Here is a 25,256-nt window from a genome sequence, read left to right as displayed (position 1 = left end):
ATGTTTTTTCCCAGCTCTGCACCTGCCACCCAAGCTGCACAATGACTCCAGGTGGTTGCAGTGGTCAAATGTATTCTCCCTATAATTATCAAAATCATAGCTATTTATTCTTGCCAAGATCAATAAATATTTCTGGAGGTTGCATAGACATAGTGATGAAGGGCAGCATGAGGTTATATCTAGCTCTGTGCCTGGGGAGAAAGGTTGATGCAGAGAATAGCTGATATGTCAAAGACAGTCTGAATGAACAGCTGAGGCAAACCTGAATGTTACCCATACTGGGAAAGTCATTGCGGCTTTCCTCTTGCAAGTGCTTTTGACTTCTGATAACCTGGCTGGGGAGGAGAGAGGAGCAGCCACAAGAGAAGTGTAGGTAAAGGTAAAGGGACCCCTGATCATTAGGTCCAGTCGCAAACAACTCTGGGGTTGTGGTGCTCATCTCACTTTGTTGGCCGCAGGAGCCGGCATACAGCTTCCTAGTCATGTGGCCCACATGACTAAGCCGCTTCTGGTGAGCCAGAGCAGTGCACGGAAACGCCGTTTACCTTCCTGCTGGAGCGGTACCTATTTATCTACTTGCACTTTGATATGCTTTCGAACTGCTAGGTTGGCAGGAGCAGGGACTGAGCAACAGGAGCTCACCCCATCGTGGGGATTCGAACCACCGACCTTTTGATCAGCAAGCCCTGGGCTCTGTGGTTTAACCCACAGCACCACCCGCATGTAGGAGGTACAGGCAAACTGTTTTCCCTCCTGCTTCTCCTGCTAATGACACATGGAGACTGCGAAAATCAAGGAAGAAGGATGTCCCTTGAATCTGACCTGGGAAGAAAGTCGAACACAAAATTACTACCGGCCCGGAGACTTCATAATTGCTGGGATCATATCTCCAAGTATGTTGACTCTAGAAGACCCATACATTTTTTCCCAGATTCCCTCAAAAAGGCTTGGATGGTAAGTAATTAGATGCCAGTGGATGTCATGCTTCTCCAACACCACTCCAATAGTTTCTACTTAATTCATAATAATAAAGGCAATTTTCCACTTTGAAGGCTGCTTTCTTGCTTTCTTGCTTTCTTGCTTTCTTTTTTGCAATGGAATTTGCAATCTCCTAGTGTTTATTTTTAAGTAGTAAATAGATTTACACCTTGTAACTAGGTGATCCTCAGATGAAGAGTGGTATATAAATTTATTACATAAATAATAATAAAAATATATTCCTTGTCTCAGCCCAAACTACAAACATACATATCATTGTTTGGGGATGAGCAACTTTGAGATTGCCTAGAAATAACATTTGCTTTCTTTACATGGTGAATAGGTTTCTGACATTTTTTATTTGATGTTTCATTACAGTTTTACACCTAGGTTCTACTGGCACATCTTGTCCTTCTTGTTCTCTGTTCAGGAGGTCAACCAGAATTCCAGATTCTTACCCAACATCTCCTTGGGCTACAACCTCTTTGAGAACTTTTTTGATGGAAGGATGACTTCTGCTGCCATGCTAGACCTGATTGCAGGGGGGCAAAGCAATACTCCAAACTATAACTGTGGAGAATGGAATAAACTTCTGGCTGTTCTTGAAGGGTGCAATTCTGCCATCTCGAAAGAGATTTCAGTCATGTCTGGCATCTACAAAATCCCACAGGTATGAAGGATAGGGACAAGAAATAAATTCCACTTTCTTTCCAGGAGAGTCAATATGGGAAATGAAAAAGTGAGAAAAATCTTAGTGATAGTAGGTCTTTCTTCCAGCATCCACCAGTCTGGCACTCTCCAAATATTTCAGACTAAAACTGCAATCAACCGCAGCAAGCACATTTTTTTCAGTCAATAACAGATAATAAGTAATAACAGACAATAAATACAGTATCTATTCCTTTTCCTGAAAATCAAACAAATCACTAATCTCTTCCTTTCCTCACTAGATCAGTTATGGCGTTATGACTCAGACACTGGATGAGAAAACTGAAGTCCCCTTTGTCTACCAAATGGTGTCCAAGAGGGAAACTCAGTATTGGGGGATTGTGAAGTTGCTCCTGAATTTTGGATGGACATGGACTGGCCTCTTGGTTTCAGACAATGATAACGGAGAAAGGTTCTTAAATGCCTTGACACCTCTGATGATCAACAATGGAATTTGCATTGCCTTATTAAAAAGAATACCAGAACATAACTTAACTCCATATCTCATCCCAAGTGAACCATTTATCATATGGGACCAAGTCAAAATATTTGTTTACTATAAAAGCAGTTACTTGGCATGGACTGCACTCATGGTAATACAAGAATTGCTTGAGAAACAAATTGGGGGGAAAGTCTGGATCTCAACAGGTCTTCTAGACATTAATGCTAGTTTGAATGTTAATCCTGATCTCTTCCAGTACATCCATGGATCTTTGTCCTTCATAATGAAGCCCCAACTAAGGAAAATTTACCAACACTATAATCCACGTTCCACGTTTCTTGAGCAGTTTTGGGATAAAGCTTTTCATTGTTTCTATAGAAAGCACACATTGGCTGAAAAAGGTCGGACAAGATGCACAGAGAATGAGAAACTGGAGATGGTGCCAGAAGAGGAGCTGGAGAGAGCCCTGTCTCAAGAGAGCTACATCACTTACTTCAGTGTCCAAGCTGTGGCTCAGGCTTTGAATGCTGCCCATTCATCCAGATCAAAGGTCGTGCAGATGGCGAGTGGAGGAGACAGGCTGGAACGTCAAAGGCTACAGCCATGGCAGGTATTTCCTTTTCCTTGTTGCAAATTGCAACTCATTTTCCCACCACTGGATTCAGATTTAGGACTGAGATTTTTATTTCTTTTTGCTCCTTTTGGTGGAAAATCTCATTAGTCAGACATGGCAGAAGCAGACCTTTCTGCCTATACTGGTTATGTCAGAACAGTACCAAACCACCTAGTTCTTCCTCTCTGGCGCCCTGTGAGAGATGCAGCCATCATAGCAGAAGTTGGTTCCTCCTCATCTCCCACTGTGTCTCTGCTGGGACTTGAAATTGCCCATCAACTGTTCCACAGCAGGAACAGAGAACACAGTTCTCCTAGACTCAGTCTTCCCCGTTATGGTATGATGTGATTCAATTTTTAATTATATATTAATATCTAAACTTTTACATGATAAAATTAACCATTGTCAAAAGAATGCAGGGGGGTTTAATGACTTGGATAGTATGATAGACACTGTAAAAGTACAGAAAGAACATGAAAAGCAAAAAGCTTCTCAGTTTGCTGGAAAAGCTGTTGAAATAAACATATTTTTAAAAAAGGATAATAGAAGACGATGTCCTCCTTTTTGGCATTATGCAAGTTCTACTGAAAGCAGCTACACTTTGAAGGGAAAGGAGAGACTTCACATTTGTAAGCTTTCACATTATCTAGAGTCCTGAGGAACCAAGGTTTCAACTAGTGATACAGTGAGCAGCTGAGGAAATGGTGTTCTGTTCATAAGGGTCTAACTGTGCACTAGGAGTGCCAATATGGCCCCTATGCCTGGGCCTGTAGGTGTCATGCAGCGTGCATGTCTCTGGCAGCAAAATATGTGGATGCCCGACCCCTTCATGGGGAATTTTGTCAGTGCTTGGGGACCCAGAGCCCCATGGAGTTGGCATCTATGCTGTGCACTGATTTGTAGCATTTGTAGGACCATCTATGTTTAAAAAGTGTGGTATTTGTGCTATTTTTAAAGAAGTATTTTTATTGTCTTTTGTATTTATCTTATTCTCCAGAAACCTTTTTTTTTTTAATACAATGAGTTGCCTACAAATGTTCTAGTAAAGAAAAAGGAATGGTTGCAAAAGGCTCATAAGTCCAGATGAAATGTGCACAGACCCCAATTCCTAGGAGATTAGAGCTCAAAGTGTAGAGGGCTTATATTCAACTTTTCTATTTCATAAATGCTGGTGTTTTTTCCTGCCGTTCCAGCTTCACCCATTCTTAAGAGGACTCCAGTTTTTGAATACTTCCATGGGCAGCCTCAGATTGGGTGAGAATGGGGAGATTCCATTCTACTATGACATTGAGAACTGGGTGATGTTTCCCAATAAGTCTCGTGTAAGAGTGCCGGTTGGGAGTATAGGGAGAGACGGATCCACTGACATGAAGTTCACAATCAACTCACAAGCCATTGTGTGGCCCAAGTGGTTTGAGAAGGTATGACATTCTACTCTATCCCACATGACATCTGTAATGGTCTAATCACTTACTGAATCATTCCAAGGGCACTTTGACTACAACCCCTTGCACACCTGCTGGGGAGTAAGGGCTCATTGACACTTCCATTTGTGCCAGAATGTGACTTACAAGTCCTGATCTGTTTTATGGTGTTTTTTTCTCCCAGCACTTTCCTGTGGAAACCTGATTGCCATTTGCTTTGATTCAGTGGTGAAATGTGGGTTTTCTTAGGGGAAGGGGAAGCACTGAGACAGACAGGAAGGAAGGAAGGAAGGAAGGAAGGAAGGAAGGAAGGAAGGAAGGAAGGAAGGAAGGAAGGAAGGAAGGACTGCTTTGACATGGAGCTTTAAAGCATGGACCTGTGACTAGAAAGATGGCCCAAAAGGAAGTGTGGATACGCCTTAATCAGTGTAATGCAAGGTTTTCAAAAGTCAGCCCAGGGGGTGAATGAGAATCACGTCCAGACTTCAGGAAGTAAAGAGTGGAAAGGAGAGCTTTTGCTCCCTGGATATTGATGGCATCTCCTGACCTCAGTGCTTGGACAGTTAACAAGCATGGTGTTAGCTTTGGAAAAGGAATAATAAAGTAACCATAATTTAGGAGGCAGCTTTTGTTTTTTGTTGTTTTGTTGTTGTTGTTTAGTCGTTCAGTCGTGTCCGACTCTTCGTGACCCCATGGACCAGAGCACACCAGGCACTTCTGTCTTCCACTGCCACCCGCAATTTGGTCAGATTCATGTTTGTAGCTTCAAGAACACTGTCTAACCATCTTGTCCTCTGTCGTCCCCTTCTCCTTGTGCCCTCCATCTTTCCCAACATCAGGGTCTTTTCCAGTGAGTCTTCTCTTCTCATGAGGTGGCCAAAGTATTGGAGCCTCAGCTTCACGATCTGTCCTTCCAGTGACAGATTTTTTGTTTGTTCCAGTGACAGATTCTTTGTTGTTTTAAGTGATATTTATTAGAGGTTTAACAGTTACAGAAAAGAAAAAGGGGGGGGAGAACAATAGAAAATTTAACAAACAATACATCAAAAATAGAAAGAAAAAACAGTACAACAGAACAACAAGAAAAAAGAAAAACATTTTAAAAACACATTCAAATTTAATATATTTGTCTTTCATTTGCTTGTTTCCTCGACTTCCTCACACCTCCCTTTTTTGTATTCTAGTTCAAATTAGCTAATTCAGCAAATCCTTTCCCTCTTTCTCAATTTTTTGTTCTATAATTTATCTTAACACAATCTAATTTAAAATTTTCCACTTTAGCCCATTAACAATCAGTTTTTGCATAATTCTTAATAACATTTCTGCTAAAACCATATAACTTCATTCCAGTATTCTTCTAACATTCATTAATTTTGCAATATTTCTGTAAATATACTTTAAATTTTTTTCAATCTTCTTCCATCGACTCTTCTCCCTGGTCTAGGATTCTGCCGGTCATTTCCGCCAATTCCATGTAGTCCATCAGCTTCATCTGCCATTCTTCCCGGGTGGGTAGATCTTGTGTCTTCCAATACTTTGCAATAAGTATTCTTGCTGCTGTTGTGGCGTTCATAAAAAAGGTTCTATCCTTCCTTGGCACCAATTGGCCGACCATGCCCAGGAGAAAGGCCTCTGGTTTTTTCAAAAAGGTATATTTAAATACCTTTTTCATTTTGTTATATATCATTTCCCAGAAGGTCTTAATCCTTGGGCACGTCCACCAAAGGTGAAAGAAAGTACCTTCCGTCTCTTTGCATTTCCAACATTTATTATCAGGCAAGTGATAAATTTTTGCCAGCTTGACTGGTGTTATGTACCACCTGTAAATCATTTTCATTAAATTCTCCTTTAAGGCATTACATGCCGTAAACTTCATACCTGTGGTTCATAACTGTTCCCAGTCAGCCATCATAATGTTATGCCCAACATCTTGTGCCCATTTAATCATAGCAGATTTCACCGTTTCATCTTGAGTATTCCATTTCAGCAGCAAGTTGTACATTCTTGACAGATTCTTAACCTTGGGTTCTAACAATTCTGTTTCTAATTTTGATTTTTCCACCTGGAAGCCTAATTTTTTTGTCCAAATTATATGCCTCCATTATTTGATAATAATGGAGCCAATCTCTCACTCTATTTTTCAATTTTTCAAAACTCTGCAATTTTAGCCTGTCTCCCTCTTGCTCCAGAATTTCCCAATACTTCGGCCATTTGGCCTCCATATTAAGTTTTTTCAATGCCTTCGCTTCCATTGGTGACAACCATCTTGGGGTTTTATTTTCTAACAGGTCCTTATACCTTATCCAAACATTAAACAATGCTTTTATGATAATGTGATTCTTAAAGGCCCTATGAACTTTAACCTTGTCATACCACAAATATGCATGCCAGCCAAATGCATTGTTAAAACCTTCCAGATCCAAAACATCAGTGTTTTTAAGAAGCATCCATTCTTTCAGCCAGCAAAATGCGGCTGATTCATAGTAGAGTTTAAGGTCTGGCAGGGCAAATCCACCTCTTTCTTTAGCATCTGTTAATATCTTAAATTTTATTTGAGGTTTCTTGCCCTGCCAGACAAATCTAGAAATATCTCTCTGCCACTTCTTGAAACAGTCCATTTTGTCTACAATTTGCAATGTTTGAAACAGAAACAGCAACCTTGGCAATACATTCATCTTTATGACAGCAATTTGGCCTAACAATGATAATTTCAAATTTGACCATATTTCTAAATCCTTTCTCACTTCAGACCAGCATTTTTCATAATTATCTTTAAATAAGTTCACATTTTTCGCAGTCATATTAACCCCCAAATATTTCACTTTCTTAATCAATATTAATCCTGTCTCCTTCTGAAACTTTTCTCTCTCCATCGCAGTTAAGTTTTTCTCTAAAACCTTAGTTTTCATCTTGTTTAGCTTAAAACCTGCTACCTGACCAAAATCTTGAATTAATTCCAATACTCTTTTAGTGCTAAATTCTGGCTCCTGTAAGGTCAATACCAAATCATCAGCAAATGCTTTCAGTTTGTACTGTTTTGCTCCCACTTGGATACCCTTAACCAATTGGTCCCTTCTTATCATGTTCAGCAAAAAGATGTTTCGGAATATCTTTAAATATTTCTACTCTTGACTGCTTTATTACCAAGGTCTTCTGATAGTGCCGACTCAAAATTATGTCTCTCTCTTCTTTAGATCTGAGGGTAATCAGACAGTCTCTTACTCTGTTCTTCTCTTTCTTCCCTCCTCTTCCAAGTCTGAAGGCCCTCACAATTCAAAATTCCCCTTTTTCAAATTCAACTCCCAAAATTCTGCAAATTCCTGGGTAAGAATATCTGCCAGGCTACCCTGTTCCACTTCAGGTACCGCTCTGATCCTCAAATTAACCTGTTTTTCCTTGAGCTCAATCATAGAAAGCTTCAACTTATGATCTTCAAGTTGCCTCGTCAGGTCTGGAACAGTCTCTGTTTCCAATTTAGTTAATTTAGCTTCCACGGCAGCTGCTTTTTCCCTGGCCTCCTCTGCAGTCTGTCGTGTCAAATTAGATTCTTTAATCAATTTTTCAATAGATTCTGTATTGCTATTAACTTTTTGTCCCAAATTAATTAAACTTTCTGTGTTCTGGTCAATTTTTTTTTTATTTGTATCATCTGCCTTTTTAGTAAGTTGTTCCAGTGAGTCATTTATCTTCCTTAATGCAAGTGCCAGAGCTTCATCTGATGCCATTCCTTTTGATTTAGGCTGAGTTGGAACAGCCGCAGGTAGGGTAGAAGACCCAGATACAGAGGCTCTTCGCTGCCACGACTTCCGAGACCTTATTGTTGATATATCTATTTTTTCTTTCCCATCTGCCATAACACTTCAACGACTCAAGGTTAATCTCACAGTGTCAAAGTCCAAACACACAGTTGAGATCTCACAGTCCCAGAGTCAAAACACACAGTTGGAAAATTCCAGCACTTGTGGTATGCTTGTGCCCGCCGAATGCCAAGCTCACAAGCTTCACCCGCCTGTGATTTTTAAGGGGTCTCTGCCTTCGCCGCGGCAGCCAGACCCAATTCCTGTGGAGCGGGTTCCTCCTCTCTCAGAGGAATTCAGCCATCGCCGATGGCGCTAACCCGGAAGTCCTTTAGGAGGCAGTTTTTGAAGTTGGAGTCTTCAGGTGGTGGTATGTTTAACTGCTTTTCCCATTGCTCTGTCCCAGCTGCTGCCAACCTAGCAGTTCAAAAGCATATGAGTGCAAGTAGATTAATAAGTACCATTGCAGTGGGAATGTAAATAGTGTTTCTGTGCACTCTGGCACTCATCACAGTGTCCTATTGCTCCAGAAGCGGTTTAGTCATGCTGCCACATGACCCAGAAAGCTGCCTGAGGACGAATGCCGGCTCCCTTGGCCTGAAAGTGGAGATGAGCGCCACATCCCATAGTTAAATTCCACTGGACTTAACCATCTAGGGGTCCTTTGATTTTAACTTCATAAGTATGTTTTATTGCTGCTGTTTTGTTATCACTGTCATTCTAGGATTTGTCATTTGCTTTTTGAATACTTTTGTATAGAATATGCAGATATAATTGTCTGACTAAGAAAGGAAACACACCAAAGAGTTTTCCCTGCCATGTTGTCCTGCATCAAAATGCTTCCCTGGAAAAGTGCCTGGGGTCAGTGGGAATAGGGACCCTTGTTAGGTCCATTCCAAACTCCCTAAATGAATTACAGAGACACAAATAGTCCTGACACTTTCTGTTTGATGCATGTTCTCTATGTTTAGACTGTACCTAGCTCCAGGTGTACCAAGAGCTGTCAACCTGGATACGTCAAAGTGGTTCAAGAAGGAAAGCCCGTTTGCTGCTATGCTTGTGCCCCATGTGCAGAAGGGACCATCTCTGCTCAGGAAGGTGGGTGAATATAAACGGGAGCCCTTTGTGGAAACATTCACTTAGAGACACTTTCTGTGAAGAGTCAATAGACATTTTTGAATGTGTCTCTTTTTTTGGCTTCTCTATTCATCTATGTTCATTCTAGGAAGTGGGTTGAAACAAAGAATGAAAAGGAAGCAATTGGTGGTCTACAAATTAATGATCATGGTGAGGGCATCCTCAGTGGTCAAATATATTATTTAGATAAGGTAAAACCATTTATACAAGGTAAAACCATGGAACAGGACAGTATAAATTCAGCAAAAGCGGTACAAGAAGCACCTCTGTGGGAGGTCACTGCCTCTCAGCTTTACCTATATCGCAAGGTTGTTTGGGTGATAAAACTGAGATACTTTTCAAAACCCCCTCTATCATCATGGAGGAATGCAACAGTATAAGCAGAAATATTAAATAAGCAAATGAAATAACCAATTTTGTCCACTCCCTTTTTAGACATTCTTTTTTCCAGACGCTCCGTTATGTGGACATCGTTCCCCCTAAAACGTAATAGAACATAGATGGTTATGGATTTAAATGATACTAAAGCACTCGTTTTTCCTCCTTAGATGCAAAACATTGCACCAAATGTCCAGAAGATCAGCATCCAAACAAGGGTCAAGTTCAATGTGTTCCCAAACGCATCGCCTTCCTGACCTATGAAGAAACTTTGGGGAGCGTTCTAGCTTCCATTACTATCTTGCTGCTATTAATGACAAGCATTGTTTTTGGAATCTTCCTTAAGTACAAAGAAACGTCCATAGTGAAAGCCAATAACCGGGACCTCTCCTACATCCTCCTTGTCTCCCTCCTGCTCTCTTTTTCGTCCTCCTTCCTATTCATTGGCCGGCCAAGGAAAGAGACCTGCCTTCTCCGACAAATGGTCTTCAGCATCATCTTCTCAGTTGCCGTCTCTTCTTTGTTGGCTAAAACCATCACTGTGGTGCTGGCCTTCATGGCCACAAAGCCAGGGAACAGAGTGAGGAGATGGCTGGGGAAAAGTCTGGCCAACGCTTTTGTCATTTCCTGTTCCAGTGTCCAAGTTCTCATCTGCACCACCTGGCTGAGTACCTCTCCCCCATTCCCAGAGTCTGACATGCACTCTCAGCCTGCAGAGATTATCCTGCAATGCAATGAAGGGTCTGTGGCCATGTTTTATGCTGCCCTTGGCTACATGGGCTTCCTGGCTGCTATCTGCTTTGTGGTGGCTTTCCTAGCCAGAAAGCTGCCTGGGGCCTTCAATGAGGCCAAGCTGATCACCTTCAGCATGCTGGTCTTCTGCAGTGTTTGGGTGTCCTTTGTGCCCACCTACCTGAGCACCAAGGGGAAATACATGGTAGCTGTGCAGGTCTTCTCTATGTTGGCCTCCAGTGCTGGGCTTCTGAGCTGCATCTTCATCCCAAAGTGCTACATCATTATACTGAGGCCTGATCTGAACACAAAGGAGCACTTGACAACAAAAACCTAAAGATGACATCTGGTTCTCCAGGCTATAGAAAGGGATGGGTTCTGATTACAACAGACTCCCAATAAGAAAAAGTTGGTGTGAAGTTAATTCAAGTCTGATAGAAGACCTTGGGACATGTAGTGGGCTTCAGGTTCCCAGTTATTATTCTGCAATAGGTACTTACATACTTTTACATAGCCTTTATCCTTTTTTTTTTTTGCCAGGAGAAGGTTCACTCTCTCTCTCTCTCTCTCTCTCTCTCTCTCTAGATATATATATTAACGCTTGTTTACTTGCTAAAAGTTAGTGATGATGCTTTGATGTTGCTTGAGCTGCCTGAAGATGCTTCCCTGGTGGCTTTTGAGGGCTTAGATTCTTGGAAGACTCAAGATGCAATGTGGCCACCCAAGGAGGAGAAACGTCTGAACTTTATTGTAATATAAAAGAGGGACACTATTTTAATCTTTCTGGATTATTAAAAGGGCAGCAAGGCTGGAAGTAATATAAGTACTTCTAACATGGTGTGATATTTTCCTGTTTCTTTCCCATTAAACATTCATTGGTGGGATGCAAAGTGTGGGTTCCACCAAATGCTCTTTTCAGAGTTCAAGCATTTATCAGGTTTTTCTTCCATGAGGATTTTCTGATGAAAAGTAACACTTGAGATAAACCTGAAGTGACTTTCACCTTTGAAACATGAATACATTATTAAAGCAGTGTGACTATAATCAATAAGTTTTTGAAAGTTACATCTCATTGGTTTATGTCGCTTTATTTTCTTTAAAATAAACCCATGCCTGCACACGTGGGTTGCGATTTGGTGCTTCTGCACATGCGAAGAGTGATTTAGCGCTTCTGAGCATGCGCAAGCACCAAAACTCAGAAGTAACCTGTTTCAGTACTTCTGGGTTTGCACGGTGCGCAACCCGAAATTGTGCAACCCGAAGTGTCTGTAACCCAAGGTATGACTGTAATAATTTAGAGGGCGGGCTGTACCGAATAGGCCCTCTGCCTGGTTCCCTTTAACCTCACTTCTTGCAGTGATGGAACCTCCAGAAGACCCTTGGAGCTGAACCTCAGTGTCCAGGCTGAATGAAGTGGATGGAGACAATCCTTCAGTTATAAGACAATACCTTTTTTTTAATCCAAAGAGATCATCCAAAGTTGTTGAGACGCTTGTATGGCTCCGCAGCACTGCCACCACGACCCAACAAGGGAAGTCCGCTGCTGGTGCTCTTACTTCAATATGCAGATGATACCCAGCTCTACCTCTCTTTCAAATCAGAACCAGTGAAGGCGGTGAAGGTCCTGTGTGAGTGCCTGGAGGCGGATGGAGGATGGATGGCGGCTAATGGATTGAAGTTGAATCCTGACAAGACAGAAGTACTGTTTTTGGGGGACAGGGGGCGGGCTGGTGTGGAGGACTCCCTGGTCCTGAATAGGGTAACTGTGCCCCTGAAGGACCAGGTGCGCAGCCTGGGAGTCATTTTGGACTCACAACTGTCCATGGAGGTGCAGGTCAATTCTGTATCCAGGGCAGCTGTCTACCAACTCCACCTGGTACGCAGGCTGAGACCCTACCTGCCCGCGGACTGTCTCGCCAGAGTGGTGCATGCTCTGGTTATCTCCCGCTTGGACTACTGCAATGCGCTCTATGTGGGGCTACCTTTGAAGGTGACTCGGAAACTACAACTAATCCAGAATGCGGCAGCTAGACTGGTGACTGGGGGCGGCCGCCGAGACCACATAACACCGGTCTTGAAAGACCTACATTGGCTCCCAGTACGCTTCCGAGCACAATTCAAAGTGTTGGTGTTGACCTTTAAAGCCCTAAACAGCCTCGGCCCAGTATACCTGAAGGAGCGTCTCCACCCCCATTGTTCTGCCCGGACACTGAGGTCCAGCTCCGAGGGCCTTCTGGCGGTTCCCTCATTGCGAGAAGCAAAGCTACAGGGAACCAGGCAGAGGGCCTTCTCAGTAGTGGCGCCCGCCCTGTGGAATGCCCTCCCAGCAGATGTCAAAGCGATAAATAACTACCTGACATTTAGAAGACATCTTAAGGCAGCTCTGTTCAGGGAAGTTTTTAATCTGTGATATTTTACCGTATTTTTTGTTTCTATGGAAGCCGACCAGAGTGGCTGGGGAAACCCAGCCAGATGGGCGGGGTACAAATAATAAATTATTATTATTATTATTATTATTATTATTATTATTATTATTATTCAGTTTGTGGTCTATTCACTGCCAGAGGGGTAGAGGCATGGGGAGCACATTGTTGGTGCTTAATGCAGGGTGTTCAAAAGTCCAACAACCTATGTTTCCCACACTTTGCAAAAGCTGCAGATATTTCAGTCTTAAACTCCACTGGGGCTCTTTTAGCTAGAGAATGAGTCAAACCCAATATTTTTCAAAGTTTTCCTTAGATCTAGTTCTCCCCTCTGCCATATTTTGAAGAGCAAAATAGAGGACACATTTGTCAACCTCTACTTTTATCGATATGACAACTCTCATTTTTAAAAAGTGGACATGCTCTGGAAAAAGAGGACATATGGCTGCTAGTTTCTCTTTGCCACTGAGTAGCTGCTTGGAGTCACAGGACTCTGTTTACATTCCAGAGACCTTCCAGGCTGTTGGAAGTCTCAAGGAGGCAGGAGACGGATGTGATGTTTACTGGTGTCATGTTTCCTTTGTTCCTTTGTTTGAGTTGCTCTCTGCTTTCATAGAGAGAGGATGTATATTTCTTTGCTGTCTGTGTAGCTTGGAAATAAAAGTCTTTGCAATGTAGTCCAAACCTCTTGTCTCTTTCCTGTGCTGGAAACTCTGCTGAAGGGGGGCCCGTGCCTTGGAGCCTCATCAAAGGCTCAGGTCGTCGGGAGGGCGATTCCGGAAGATGAGCTTAATCAGCTTGGCCGAGCGGAGATCCCGACAATGGCAACCCGAACAGGGCTCCCTGGACATCTGTGTCATGGTCCAATCCTGAAAGTGTAGCTGCTTTATGTTCTGTTTTCCTGCTGCTTTGGGCTTCAGTGAATTGCTCTTAGAATATAACTAGTGGCAACTTAAATTAATAAATTAACTTTTAATTGCCATGTCAATGACCAATAAAAGCAGTGCCACCTATGACTTGATCATGGATGGGGGAATTGACCTGGCATGAGTAACCCAGGTTTGGTTGGACACAGCAGCTTGCCCTGTTCTTGCCACTGCTTGTCCGGCAGGTTTCTCTTACGCACAGCAACTCAGTTCATGTTGGTGGGGAGTGGGGTTGCAGAGATTTTTTAGGAAGTCTTTAGTTTTCATGAAGTGACCTATTAGGAGGACACAGCTTTCTGAGTGCATGTTCTGGAACTCTGGCAAAAGGGGCAGTGCAGGATTCCTGTTGGTGTACCAGCCTCCCTGCTGCACCAAGGACTCCCTGCTTGAGATGCTGCAGGTTGTGCCAGATGTTCTCCTGGAAACACCTCATCTGGAGGTCCAAGGGAATTTTAGCATGCATGCTGACACGCTCTTACAACGGACTGCTCAGATTTATCCTCCATGGGGCTGTCCCTGAATAAATCTGGCCTGTGTCATTGCTGTGGACATTCCTTAGATGTGGTGTTTCCCACTGTGGATGTGGGTGATCTGACAATTTGAATGACCCAGCTCCCCTTCTTCATGGATACCCCCAAAATGTTTGTGTTGACACCCTAAAATAGCCCATTTGAGGATTCCTAAAGACAAGCACAATCCTAACAAGGGGTGAGACTTGCAGTGAGGAGCACTGCTTGCTTTTTGTTTGTGATACAGAGCATATACTTTATTTTTCTTACTAGCAAAACTACTTAGGATATGATGGGACAAAATTCGGAAATAAAGAAAACTTCTCATCCCAATGCAGCTGAAAAGAAATATCAAAACTCAAAAGTCTAGAACTCAGCTGATCAAACATGATCATTCATGGCACTGGGGGATGGACAAGACAGACTGTCAGCAGCAGAGGGGCTATTTAACACACCAGGAGTTTCAGACACAATGCAATGAATGATCTTACCTTGCCTTTGATTCTGATATTGGGCTGGCTTGTCTCACAGGCAATCTTTGGCTCAATCCCTAGAGCTTTGGTTAGAGTAAGGATAATTATACGAGAGGAAACGTCACCTTGGCAACACCATAGATTTTCTATGTGGCTTGAGGCACAGGTGCAGAGGTGAAGGAAAACATGTTTATGAGAATTCACAGAAGTAGCTCCCTGGTTTAGACATGGGTCAGTATGGGGATAAGGTCAGCTTGGCCTTGAACTAACCAAGTACCTTCATAAGCACCAGGACCAAGATATTCCTTTAGGATGTAAGTGAACACACAGACACACACAACATGGAGTAGCTACTTTGATCTCATGAAACCAGGCCATAGTCCCTTCTGGGCAACTTTATGGGGGGGGGGCATATGCTAGAGGCAAAAGTGGAAAGCACAATGAAAACCCCCCTTTGACCTTTTCTGCTGCAGCCTAGTTCCTGCATACGTATGCACTCTGTCCTCTATCCAGACAAGCAAGGAGCAATATAAGAGTTCAAGGCAGCACTTCAGTCATGCAAAAACACACAAGAATGTCACAAAGCAGGACCAGTAAGGGGCATGGCTAGGGAGGGGTATGTGGCCTACAGAGGACCCGGTAGAGAGGACCACCTTTGGCAAGAAAAGTCTGGGGGAAAGTCTGATGAACTCCATTGTCATTTCCTTTTCCAGTGTCCAAGTGGTTATCTGCACCGTCTGGCTAGGGATCTCTTCTCCATTCCCAGAGTCTGACATGCACTCCCAGGCTGGACAGATCATTGTGCAATGCAATGAAGGGTCTGTTGCTATGTTTTACAGTGCCCAGGGCTACATGGGCATCCTGGCTGCCATCTGTTTTATGGTGGCTTTTTTAGCCAGGAAGCTGCCTGGGTCCTTCAATGAGGCCAAGCTGATCACCTTCAGCATGCTAGTCTTCTGCAGTGTTTGGGTGTCCTTTGTGCCCACCTACCTGAGCACCAAGGGGAAATACATGGTAGCCGTGCAGATCTTCTCTATTTTAGCGTCTAGTGCTAGGCTTCTCGGTTGTATCTTCCTCCCTAAGTGCTATATTATTGTACTGAGGCCTGAGCTGAATACAAAGGAGCACCTAACAACTCAAATTAAAGATGCCATATGATTCTCTAAGGGCTCAGCTACACAGCTGCAAATAAAACATTTTATTTATTTATTTTTGAATTTTATTTATTTATTAAAGTTCTTATGTTTCATCGGTAAACATAATCATATTACATCACAAGGCTTATTGTACTATAATTTGCAACATGTATACAAAGTATATATACTAAAAGAAGAAGGAAAAACAATTTTCCCCCCAAAATCATATATGTACCAACACATTGGACTTCCTGTCTATCCTGTTGTATATTCATTTTTTTTTACAAATGATTGTACTCTTTTATTGTATATTTCTTTACATTTTATCTAATACATTCCTATATCAATATGTACCCTTGGTCTTATTTCTCAAAGTCTCCAACGTCAATTGAATGCTACCATAGATAGTGACCATTTACTGTATTTTTGAACATATATCTTATATCTATCCCAGTTTTGCATAAATTTTTGTTTTGAGTTGCCTCTCAGGCTATTTGTCAACTGTGCCATTTCAGCAAATTCTTGTAGCTTGTTATGCCAATCCGTGCTACATTATTGGACTGAGGCCTGATCTGAATACAAAGGAGCACCTAACCACAAAAATTAAATATGTCATGTGATTCCCTGAGGACTCAGCTAAATAGCTGCAAATAAAACATTTTAAATGTGTTTTGAAGTGCAATTTACAAATGTGACAGCAGATGACAGCAGCGAGCTATGCAAAATTCAATGTATTTTTCAAAAAGTTTTTTCTCTTCCTTTCCCATAAATAAGAATGATGAAAATGTATTTGTAATGTTGGGGCTCCGCTACGGGCGCCTTGGAAGATGGCCGACAATACCATCTCTCCAGCTCACACAAGATACATAAGGGGCTGAGATGGGAGTAAATCAGCCTCCCATTTTTCTTCCCGGTGTAAGGGAAGATGCAGCCTCGTCTGCGGTTGCCCATAAATCATCCCTGAGTTCGAAAGAAGGAGGGGGTGAGGGCACTGGATGGAAATCCCTCGAGCGAGCTCAGATCTCCCGGACACTGTCTCTGAGAGAGACCCTAGTTGCATTTCTTAAGATAAAAAATTGGATATAAGTTATTGCACATGCTTCGAGCGAAGAAAAGGGTACGTTAGCTGCTGATTAAGCCTGCCACTGAGAAGTTAAAAGTGATGGATTGGACTGGAAAGAAGATAACATCAAAGAATAACATCTATGCCGGTATGTTGAAATGGAATGGAAAGACTTTTTCTTTTCTTATTACGATATTATCTAACAACCCACCCACCCCCCAGAAGAACCGTCAATACGACCTATAGCAAGTGAGATTGGAAAATAAACTGTGTGGAAATAAAAATATCAACCGAAGCTTTTGTTTTTTGAAATATCTGGAAAGAAAATAAAAGGCTCTCTTGTGACGCAGTTTTTAATCGGGATCCGCCATTATAAGACAGACTATGTTGCGAGATTAATAGTCATAGGGGGAGGCGAGCCATTACTCTGTTATCATGTTTGTATTCTAAGTTTGACTTGGCAAATCTTCTCTGGAAAGGCTAATTTATGGAGCAACTTGTCTGGGAAAATTAATGAGCAAACGCCTAGATTTTATTTCATCGGAACTGAGAAAGATGGCGTCTGCCGCTCGAGGAGGACTTTTGGATCAGCGTGTGATTTATTGCAAACAAAAGATTTACCAGCTTTAAAAAAAGGGAGAGTCTTACAAAGTTCACACAGAAACATATTATTGCTTACTTTAACTTGCCTGTGGAAACAACTCAGAGGTTATTAAAAAGAAAAAGGATAAAAACAAGAAGATTGAAAGATGGGACTGGTGAACACTAAAAGCAGCAGAAATATGAGATGATTGGACCCTACTGAACTCGAAGCATGGGAACCCCCAACACAAATTTATAATTCGGCAAAATATTTGGACTTTATGATATGTATTGGTATAATTTGGAATAATTAATGTTGGTTTGTTAAATGGAAAACTTCATAAAAATTATTATAAAAAAGAAAAGAAAATGCATTTGTAACGTTGGGGTGTGTGCAGTGTGCAGTCAGCTCGCCAGTGGATTGCGTAACTGAAGCCACAGCATTGTAGAAGAAAATATGTCAGACAGTTAACTAAGGTCAGCAATAGTATATTGTACTGGCACATAGTAGAACAACTATGTACAACACAGTTCTTTTAGCATCCCTAGAGCCCAAGGAAGGTCGGTGGCCGAGCACCCACAAATTTTGGTGCCAGGGCCATGCATGCTGCATGGCACCCATGGCACCGGGCACCCCCTATTGTGCGGGCAAAATGGCACTACTGTTCATGTGAGCCATGGTTGTAAACTTACAGATAATGTTAAAAGATCCAGTCAAACTTCTTCATTTAGTCAAATGGTTGCCATTCAAACTTCCTTCTAAGCTTGTTCTGCTGCCTAACATGGACCTCAGAGAGCACAGCACCTCTACTAACAACCACCATCACTAGCCTAACCCTGTTTTGTCTATAGTGGCCCATTTCAAGTAAGACCTGCTCACCTCCCACTCATGAACAGGGAAGGTGGTGTTGCCGAGGCTCCCCCTAAGACTTCCTCCCTCTTAGTTGGAGTGCTAATTTGGCATCTACCAAGCTCCACTAAGCTCCTGGTTGAAGGATCTGTGTGTATTGCTGGAGCCTGAATGAAGTGTCTGGGTGGCTGGTGTTACTCGTTGATTTATATGGAGATTTGTAATGTTTTTGTCCCATTGATACACTTTAAACCAATCTATTCCACCTTTTATAAACGCCAGCATTTATTGTATTTCTTCTTCACTTTCTTTTTGCAGTTTCTTTTATTTCTTTTTTCTAAAGATCAGTTAATAGCTGTGTGCTGGGAATCTGTTTCTATGAACCTGCACAATTTGATACTGAGCCAAGAAGGCATCTCTCAACTCCATAAGAAAGATATATTTTCCTTCAGTACCCTATACCTTGTTAGCCAGAATTCCCTTTCAGTTCAATGGGACACACAGAACCTGGACTTATTTACCTGGGAGTAAGCCCCATGGGGCATATGCCTTAAAGAAACAAGCAGTTGATAATTCTTAATGATCTAACTGTGGGTTGGTTTTTGTGGGGATCAGAGGCTTGCATGTCTCTGAACAGGGCTGAATTTAGGTTTGATGAGGCCCCAAGCTACTGAAGATAATGGGGCCCTTTATATGTCCACCTGTCCTTTGTCAACAACAAATTGTTGCTGGATTTTGTGTTGAATATAGACTATACTGTAATTTATGGACCTAATAGGTCCATGCACAACACAAAACACTGCTGCTGCTGTATATAGGTTTTATATTATTTGTTTTTTATCCTATATTTTGGAAATGTACATGCAGTTTTTCCCCCTTTAACCTTTTTGGGGGGACCCTAAGAGAGTGGGGCCCTAAGCTATAGCTTGTTTAGCTTATACATAAAACTGGCACTGTCTCTGAATACCATTTGTTGCGGAACAAGACCACTAAAGGGCTCTTAATCCTAAGGTGTATGATCAGACACTGCAATATGTGGGATGCTGAGCTAGATGGGACTTGGTCTCATCTGGCTGCAGAGCTTTCCTAATGCTGTTGAGGCCAAACTTACACACACACACACACACATCAAACTTTGGTACAGCACCTGTGATTTCTTGTAAACATGTTTTTTTCCCAGCTTTGCACCTGCCACCCAAACTTTGCAATGACTAAAGTTTGTTGCAGTGGTCAAATGAATTCTCCCTATAATTATCAAAATCATAGCTATTTATTCTTGCCAAGATCAAGAGATATTTCCGGAGGTTGCCAAGACAGCACAATCAAGGGCAGAAGGAGGTTATATCTAGCTCTGTGCCTGGGGAGAAAGGTTGATGCAGAGAATAGCTGATATGTCAGAGACAGTCTGAATGAACAGCTGAGGGATACCTGAATCTTGCCCATACTGGGAAAGTGACTGCAGCTTTGCTCTTGCAAGAGCTGTTGACTTCTGATTATCTGGCTGGGGAGGAGAGAGGAGCAGCCACAAGAGAAGTGTAGGAGGTACAGGCAAAATGATTTCCCTCCTGCTTCTCCTGCTAATGCCGCATGGAGACTGCGAAAATCAAGGAAAAGAATGTCACTTGAATATGATCTGGGAAGAAAGTAGAACACAAAATTACTACCGGCCCGGAGACTTCCTAATTACTGGGATCATATCTCCAAGTAGCTTAATTGAAGAAGACGCATACATTTTTTCCCAGCCTCCCTCAAAAAGACTTGCATGGTAAGTAATTAGATGCAGCTGGATGTCATGCTTCTCCAACACCACTCTGATAGTTTCTACTTAATTCATAATAATAAAGGCAATTTTCCACTTTGAAGGCTGTGTTCTTTCTTTCTTTCTTTCTTTCTTTCTTTCTTTCTTTCTTTCTTTGCAATCGAATTTGCAATCTCCTATTGTTTATTTTTAAGTAGTAAATAGATTTACACCTTGTAACTAGGTATCCTCAGATGAAGAGCGGTATATAAATTTATTACATAAATAATAATAAAAATATATTCCTTCTCTCAGCCCAAACTACAAACATACATATCATTGTTTGGGGATGAGCTACTTTGAGATTGCCTAGAAATAACATTTGTTTTCTTTACATGGTGAATAGGTTTCTAATTTGATGTCTTATTCCAGTTTTATAACTAGGCTCTACTGGCACATCTTGTCCTTCTTGTTCTCCATTCAGGAGATCAACCAGAATTCCAGGTTCTTACCCAACATCTCCTTGGGCTACAACCTCTTTGAGAACTTTTTTGATGGAAGGATGACTTCTGCTGCCATGCTAGACCTGCTTGCAGGGGGGCAAAGCAATACTCCAAACTATAACTGTGGAGAATGGAATAACCTGCTGTCTGTTCTTGAAAGGTGCAATTCTGCCATCTCGAAAGAGATTTCAGCTATATCTGGCATCTACAAAATCCCTCAGGTATGAAGGCTGGGGACAAGAAGGGTCTGAGGAGAGCTTCAGCTGTATAAATTCCACTTTCTGTCCAGGACAGTCAATAAGGGAAATGAAAAAGTGGGAAAACCCTTAGTGATAGTAGATCTTTCTTCCAGCATCCACCAATCTGGCACTCTCCAAATGTTTCAGACTAAAACTGCAATTAACCGCAGCAAGCACATTTTTTTCAGACAATAACAGATAATAAGTAATAACAGACAATAAATACAGCATGTATTCCTTTTCCTGAAAGTCAAACAAATCACTTATCTCTTCCTTTCCTCACTAGATCAGTTATGGCATTATGACTCAGACACTGGATGAGAAAACTGAAGTCCCCTTTGTCTACCAAATGGTGTCCAAGAGGGAAACTCAGTATTGGGGGATTGTCAAGTTGCTCCTGAATTTTGGATGGACATGGACTGGCCTCTTGGTTTCAGACAATGATAATGGAGAAAGGTTCTTGAGTGCCTTGACACCTCTGATGATCAACAATGGAATTTGCATTGCCTTATTAAAAAGAATACCAGAACATAACCTAAATCCATATCTCATCCCAAGTGAACCATTTATCATATGGGACCAAGTCAAAATATTTGTTTACTATAAAAGCAGTCAAGGGGCATGGACTGAACTCATGATAATACAACAATTTCTTGAGAAACAAATTGGGGGGAAAGTCTGGATCTCAACAGGTCTTCTAGACATTAATTTTGGTTTACATACTGCTCCTGATCTCGTCCAGTACATCCATGGATCTTTGTCCTTCATAATGAAGCCCCAACTAAGGAAAAGATACCAATCCTATGCGCCACTTTCCAAACTTCTTCGACAGTTTTGGGATAAAGCTTTTCATTGTTTATATAGAAAGAACACATTGGCTGTGAAAGGTCGGACAAGATGCACAGAGAATGAGAAACTGGAGATGGTGCCTGAAGAGGAGCTGGAGAGAGCCCTGTCTCAAGACAGCTACATGACTTACTTCAGTGTCCAAGCTGTGGCTCAGGCTTTGAATGCTGCCTATTCATCCAGATCAAAGGTCATGCTGATGGCGAGTGGAGGAGACAGGCTGGAACGTCAAAGGCTACAGCCATGGCAGGTATTTCCTTTTCCTTGTTGCAAATTGCAACCCATTTTCCCACCACTGGATTCAGATTTAGGACTGAGATTTTTATTTCTTTTTGCTCCTTTTGGTGGAAAATCTCATTAGTGAGACTTGTGGCAGAAGCAGACCTTTCTGCCTATACTGGTTATGTCAGAACAGTCCCCCACCATCTAGTTCTTCCTCTCTGGCGCCCTGAGAGAGATGCAGCCATCACAGCAGAAATTAGTTCCTCCTCATCTCCCACTGTGTCTCTGCTGGGACTTGAAATTGCCCATCAACTCTGTTCCACATCAGGAACAGAGAACACAGTTCTCCTAGACTCAGTCTTCCCTGTTATGGTATGATGTGATTCAATTATATATTAATATCTAAACTTTTGCATGATAAAATTGGCCATTGTCAAAAGAATGCAGGGTGGTTTAATGACTTGGATAGTATGATAGACACTGTAAAAGTACAGAAAGAACATGAAAAGCAAAAAGCTTCTCAGTTTGCTGGAAAAGCTGTTGAAATAAACATATTTTTTTAAAAGGATAATAGAAGACGATGTCCTCCTTTGTGGCATTGTGCAAGTTCTACTGAAAGCAGCTACACTTTGAAGGGAAAGGAGAGACTTCACATTTGTAAGCTTTCACATTATCTAGAGTCCTGAGGAAGCAAGGTTTCAATCTAGTGATACAGTGAGCAGCTGAGGAAATGGTGTTCTGTTCATAAGGGTCTAACTGTGCACTAGGAGTGCCAATATGGCCCCTATGCCTGGGCCTGTAGGTGTCATGCAGCGTGCATGGCTCTGGCAGCAAAATTTGTGGATGCCCGACCCCTTCATGGGGAATGTTGTTGGTGCTTGGGGACCCAGAGCCCCATGGAGTTGGCATCTATGCTGTGCACTGATTTGTAGGATTTGTAGGACCATCTATGTTTAAAAAGTTTTTTATTTGTGCTATTTTTAATTTTTTAAGAAGTATTTTATTGTCTTTTGTATTTATCTTATTCTCCAGAAACCTTTTTTTTTAATACAATGAGTTGCCTGCAAATGTTCTAATAAAGAAAAAGGAATGGTTGCAAAAGGCTCATAAGTCCAGATGAAATGTGCACAGACCCCAATTCCTAGGAGATTAGAGCTCAAAGTGTAGAGGGCTTATATTCAACATTTCTTTTTCATAAATGCTGGTGTTTTTTCCTGCCGTTCCAGCTTCACCCATTCTTAAGAGGAATCCAGTTTTTGAATACTTCCATGGGCAGCCTCAGATTGGATGAGAATGGGCAGATACCAGTCTACTATGACATTGAGAACTGGGTGATGTTTCCCAATAAGTCTCGTGTAAGAGTGCCGGTTGGGAGTATAAGGAGAGACGGATCCACTGACATGAATTTCACAATCAGCTCCCAAGCCATTGTGTGGCCCAAGTGGTCTGAGAAGGTATGGCATACTACTTTATTCCACATGACATCTGTAATGGTCTAATCACTTACTGAATCATTCCAAGGGCACTTTGACTACAGCCCCTTGCACACCTGCTGGGGAGTAAGGGCTCACTGAGACTTCCATTTGTGCCACAATGCGACTTACAAGTCCTGATCTGTGTCTGAGCAGGATTTTTGTTTTATGGTGTTTTTTTCTGCCAGCACTTTCCTGTGGAAACCTGAATTGCCATTTGCTTTGATTCACTGCTAAAATGTGGGTTTTCTTAGGGAAAGCACTGAGACAGACGCAAGGAAGGAAGGAAGGAAGGAAGGAAGGAAGGAAGGAAGGAAGGAAGGAGGAAGGAAGGACTGCTTTGACATGGAGCTTTAAAGCATGGACCTGTCACTAGAAAGATGGCCCAGAAGGAAGTGTGGATAAGCCCTAATCAGTGTAATGCAAGGTTTTCAAAAGTCAGCCCAGGGGGTGAATGAGAATCACGTCCAGACTTCAGGAAGTAAAGAGTGGAAAGGAGAGCTTTTGCTCCCTGGATATTGATGGCATCTCCTGACCTCAGTGCTTGGACAGTTAACAAGCATGGTGTTAGCTTTGGAAAAAGAATAAGAAAGCAACCATAATTTAGGAGGCAGTTTTTGAAGTTGGAGTCTTCAGGTGGTGGTATGTTTAACTGCTTTTTCCATTGCTCTGTCCCAGCTGCTGCCAACCTAGCAGTTCAAAAGCATATGAGTGCAAGTACAGTAGATTAATAAGTACCATTGCAGTGGGAATGTAAATAGTGTTTCTGTGCACTCTGGCACTCATCACAGTGTCCTATTGCTCCAGAAGCGGTTTAGTCATGCTGCCACATGACCCGGAAAGCTGCCTGAGGACGACTGCCGGCTCCCTTGGCCTGAAAGTGGAGATGAGCGCCACATCCCATAGTCAAATTCCACTGGACTTAAGCATCTAGGGGTCCTTTGATTTTAACTTCATAAGTGTCAGGGGTTCAGGAGCAGAGGCACAGGAAAGGGAGGAAATAGAGAGCGAGGGGGAGGAGTCCGAAGGAAATGTTAGCAATGACAGCGGTCCGAGGTCTCTGAGTCTTTCCAGCGAATCGGAAGATTCACAGAAAGGGGCTCCCATGGTCAGGGCAAGGGGGGTGCCTAGGGGGACACCCCAGGAAGAAGGGGCCAGAGGGGACTCAGAGAGCAGCAGTTGGAAATCAGGACCAGCGTCCACACCAGAGTGCAGTAGGGGGGAGGAGTCCCAGGCATCGGGATCAGGCGGCGCACTGCCAGCGGGAGGACATGAGTCAGGATTGGCCACGCCTCCATCGGGGAGCGAGGAAACGGTCGAGAGGAAGGTTGAAGGCTGGGCGCGCGCGCCAAGTTCAAATGTACAGGAGGGCGGCACAGTTGGCAGCCCGGATAGGGAGCCAGGTCCCAAAGCCCGCCGAAAAGAGCGGGAGGAGTCAGGGGGGTCAACGTCAGCATCAGAAGAATCCAGGAAGGAAGGGACCCTGGGGGGTAGCAGAACCCAGAGGAGAAAGGAGAGACGGAAGAGGTGGAGTAAGGCTAGAATCTTAAACTGGTGTACAGGGGGCGGAGATTCAGATGGAGCTTCGCCGATCTAACCCTAGACGTAGAGCTGGGGCGCTGCGGATTGAAAATGGAAACTGTACTTCAATAAAGACTTTTGTACATTACTACCGGCTAGCGTTGGTCCTCTGTGAGCTGGGACCTGGAGCCAGCTCTGACAATAAGTATGTTTTATTGCTGCTGTTTTGTTATCACTGTCATTCTAGGATTTGTCATTTGCTTTTTGAATACTTTTGTATAGAATATGCAGATATAATTGTCTGAATAAGAAAGGAAACACACCAAAGAGTTTTCCCTGCCATGTTGTCCTGCATCAAAATGCTTCCCTGGAAAAGTGCCTGGGGTCAGTGGGAATAGGGACCCTTGTTAGGTCCATTCCAAACTCCATAAATGAATTACAGAGACACACATAGTCCTGACACTTTCTGTTGGATGCATGTTCTTTATGTTTAGACTGTACCTAGCTCCAGGTGTACCAAAAGCTGTCAACCTGGATATGCCAA

At 42.6% G+C, this 25,256-nt stretch overlaps 1 protein-coding gene across 1 annotated transcript; it reads left to right on the top strand.

Annotated features, from left to right (window-relative positions):
* Positions 1 to 775: 775 nt before the first annotated feature.
* LOC310672899 (vomeronasal type-2 receptor 26-like) lies at positions 776 to 10,546 on the top strand (the record flags this gene model as incomplete). The annotated part of the gene is made up of 5 exons (XM_083430552.1): positions 776 to 954; positions 1,357 to 1,648; positions 1,929 to 2,738; positions 8,934 to 9,060; positions 9,648 to 10,546. The coding sequence occupies 5 exons, from the start codon at positions 776 to 778 to the stop codon at positions 10,544 to 10,546; spliced, it is 2,307 nt and encodes a 768-aa protein (XP_083286678.1).
* Positions 10,547 to 25,256: the final 14,710 nt, after the last annotated feature.

The sequence above is a fragment of the Podarcis tiliguerta genome, assembly GCF_965153285.1.
Source record: "Podarcis tiliguerta genome assembly, chromosome: 2".
Classification (NCBI taxonomy): domain Eukaryota; kingdom Metazoa; phylum Chordata; class Lepidosauria; order Squamata; family Lacertidae; genus Podarcis; species Podarcis tiliguerta.
Note: the sequence above shows the minus strand (reverse complement) of the source record. Positions and strands in the feature narration are given on the sequence as shown.